Source organism: Sebastes umbrosus, chromosome 6 (genome assembly GCF_015220745.1).
Source record: "Sebastes umbrosus isolate fSebUmb1 chromosome 6, fSebUmb1.pri, whole genome shotgun sequence".
Classification (NCBI taxonomy): domain Eukaryota; kingdom Metazoa; phylum Chordata; class Actinopteri; order Perciformes; family Sebastidae; genus Sebastes; species Sebastes umbrosus.
In genome coordinates, this window is record NC_051274.1 from 30,089,870 (window position 1) to 30,092,369 (window position 2,500).

Here is a 2,500-nt window from a genome sequence, read left to right on the forward strand (position 1 = left end):
CTGTTACTGCCGTGCATTTCAGTTAGTGCATGTTGTGTGTAAGCAAACTTATTTTGTAAACTTTGTTTACTTTACTGGCCTTTTGTTTGATGCCCACTAGAGTCACTAGTTGGTCCCCTCCTCCACAGGAGCTACTCCACAGGGAGCTACCCCCCATAGTGTAGGCCAGTGTATTGTTGTTAGACTAGTGTACCTCCCAAACTACACCACAAGGTGTCTGCCAACGCAACACCATAGCCAACAACATTGTTTTGTTTTCTACTAGACATCCTGTTTAGTTTCACCCTCCATTCCAGGTTTAACAATGGAGAACCCCTGTGTTGAGCTTTTTATTTCTTCCCTAGCACAGAGTCTAAACCCTGGCTGCCCTGAACTCATCAGCAGGTTGAGTTTCAGTGAGTGCAGGAAAGAAATGGAATCGCTCCTCATAGACAGGTGTGATGCGCAGACCGCATCCAAAGATTCATTGTTAAAATGCTTACTTCTGATTTTTCACAGGCAAACCAGTCTTGCCATTCAGAGTAAAGCAGCCCTGGAAAAAGAGGTAGATAGCCTAAGAACGCAAAGTGCTAGTCTCCTCCATGAAGTTCAGACAGCTGATAAGAAAGCCATGCGTTACTTAGAAGACCTGCATTCAGCAGAGTTAGTTTTTTTTCAGTACAAAGAAAAATTGTTAGGGCTTAGACTAGAATGTCTTTCCCCACCACAGTCTGTCAGTCACTGTGATTCTGGCTACTCAGATTCACTCTCCTCACGTGATGAGAGTTTAACTCCCTCTCCACTCAGAAGTGAAAGATTTCCAACCGACTTAAAATCTTTGGGAATGAAGTCAGATCCTCAACCTCCGCTGAGAGAAAGAGTGAACAGCTACCTGACTACTTATTGTTCTGAAACTGACAGTGAAGACACATGTAGTTTATCTTCAAGAAGATATCCTGCCACATGTTCTTCTCAGCCACAGAGAAATGACACCTTCCTCTGTGCTCCTCCCTCCAAAAGTTCAGTCTGCTCAGCCTCCTTTCCACTCTGTCACAAGGGTGATGACAGCTGTCCAGCCTCTGCCTCTCAGCCAGAGAGAACATTAGCATGTGATGCACCAGTGCATTGTAATGCTAACTTAGTCTTGCCTTCAGCAGAAAGGACCCCACAGGGTCCACGCCATGAAGTGCTGGAATTCATAGCTAAGGACATTGAATGTTTTGATCCAGGCAACTGTGATCAACACATTGATGACTATTTTAAGGAATTAGATCACAATCTAATTGACTTAAAACACGCCACCCAAAGGGAGAAAGTTAAACTTGTGTGGAAAACCAGCTCTCAAGCTGTGCACAAGTTTATACAGTCACAACCTCTCAGTGTCAGAAATGACTATGGTAAGCTTCGTCATGCACTGATAGAAGAATTCTCTTCCACAGCTGACGAGACCTCAGCGATGTTTGCAGCCCTTCAAATTAAACATTCACGTAGTGAGAATCCTAGAGATTACTATAAACGTTTAAGGCATGCATACTTCCAAGGTAAGAATGCGCCAGGCTTAGAAGAAAACGCCTTCTTCAAGTCCTTGTTTCTGCAGAATCTGCATCCCTGTGTACGCACTCAGGTCGTACTGAGGACGCAGGAGGGTAACCCCTCACTGTGTGAGATAAGGAAGATGACACAGATAGCTTGGGAAACTCTGGTCATTTCCAAAAAGGGGGGCAAATTAACTGAGCCCACCAGCTCAAACACTGACGTGTCAAGCAGATCTGCCACCTCAAAAGCCCACCTTCACAACAGGTCGAAGGGGGGTCAGAAGAGGCGGCATAAGGACACTGAGCGTAACCGCCATGTTCCCCATTTGCATAGAGATAGGCATTCACACAACAGAAGTGTTAGAAAGCCATATGCTGAAATTCTGTCCCAGAATTGGCGTGACCGGTCTGACGATGACCTCAGCATCTCTGACCACATTTCAGACTCTGAACAAGGTTCAGAACATGGACATAATCTAGCATACAGTGATAGCTACTCTGAGTGCCTCTCTGCCTCTGGCTACCTGGAGCATTACAGCCCTGAGCCACGAGGTAAGCATCAGAGATCCAGAGCTACCTTCCCACGGTACTAGCTACACCTAGCTAACAGTGAGACTGACGCTAGATCACGGTGCCTTAATTTTCCTTTCCTCTTTTGCAGATACTAGGGAAAACTAGAGTTTGTTAGCAACAGAAAAACTCAACTCAGACACCACTGTCCAACTTTACAAGTACACTTGGACCAACTCCTTAGTAGTATCTTGTTTAGAGATCACTAGTGCACAACACTAGCTTAGGACACCACATTATGACTGTACAGAACCAGTCATACACCTGTCCGCATTGTTTTAGGTGACACTCCGCCTCTCACCTTAACAACTTAACACCTCTAACATTCCTGTTCTTCACTAACCTTATAAATAACAGAGAAACATAGTTATGTATTTTATACAATGCTATTGTTTTTGTTTATCTGGTTTTATTTG

General features: G+C 44.5%; 2 protein-coding genes across 14 annotated transcripts in view; one reads left to right on the forward strand and one right to left on the reverse strand.

Moving 5' to 3' along the window:
* The window catches only part of LOC119489809, a 2,460-nt gene extending 271 nt beyond the window's left edge, over positions 1-2,189 (forward strand). The window contains exons 1-2 of one of the 2 annotated variants that reach the window (XM_037772697.1): positions 1-2,045; positions 2,089-2,189. The exon at positions 1-2,045 is cut by the window's left edge and continues 271 nt beyond it. In XM_037772697.1, coding sequence (XP_037628625.1) covers positions 305-2,045; positions 2,089-2,117 — 1,770 coding nt within the window. In that variant the 5' untranslated portion in view covers positions 1-304 and the 3' untranslated portion in view covers positions 2,118-2,189. Of the gene's footprint in view, positions 2,046-2,084 lie in introns of both variants that reach the window. The other variant, XM_037772696.1, reaches the window with a different exon arrangement.
* Positions 1-2,500, reverse strand: part of hcfc1b (host cell factor C1b) — a 24,121-nt gene that overhangs the window by 4,092 nt on the left and 17,529 nt on the right. The gene's annotated exons all lie outside the window — the stretch shown is intronic.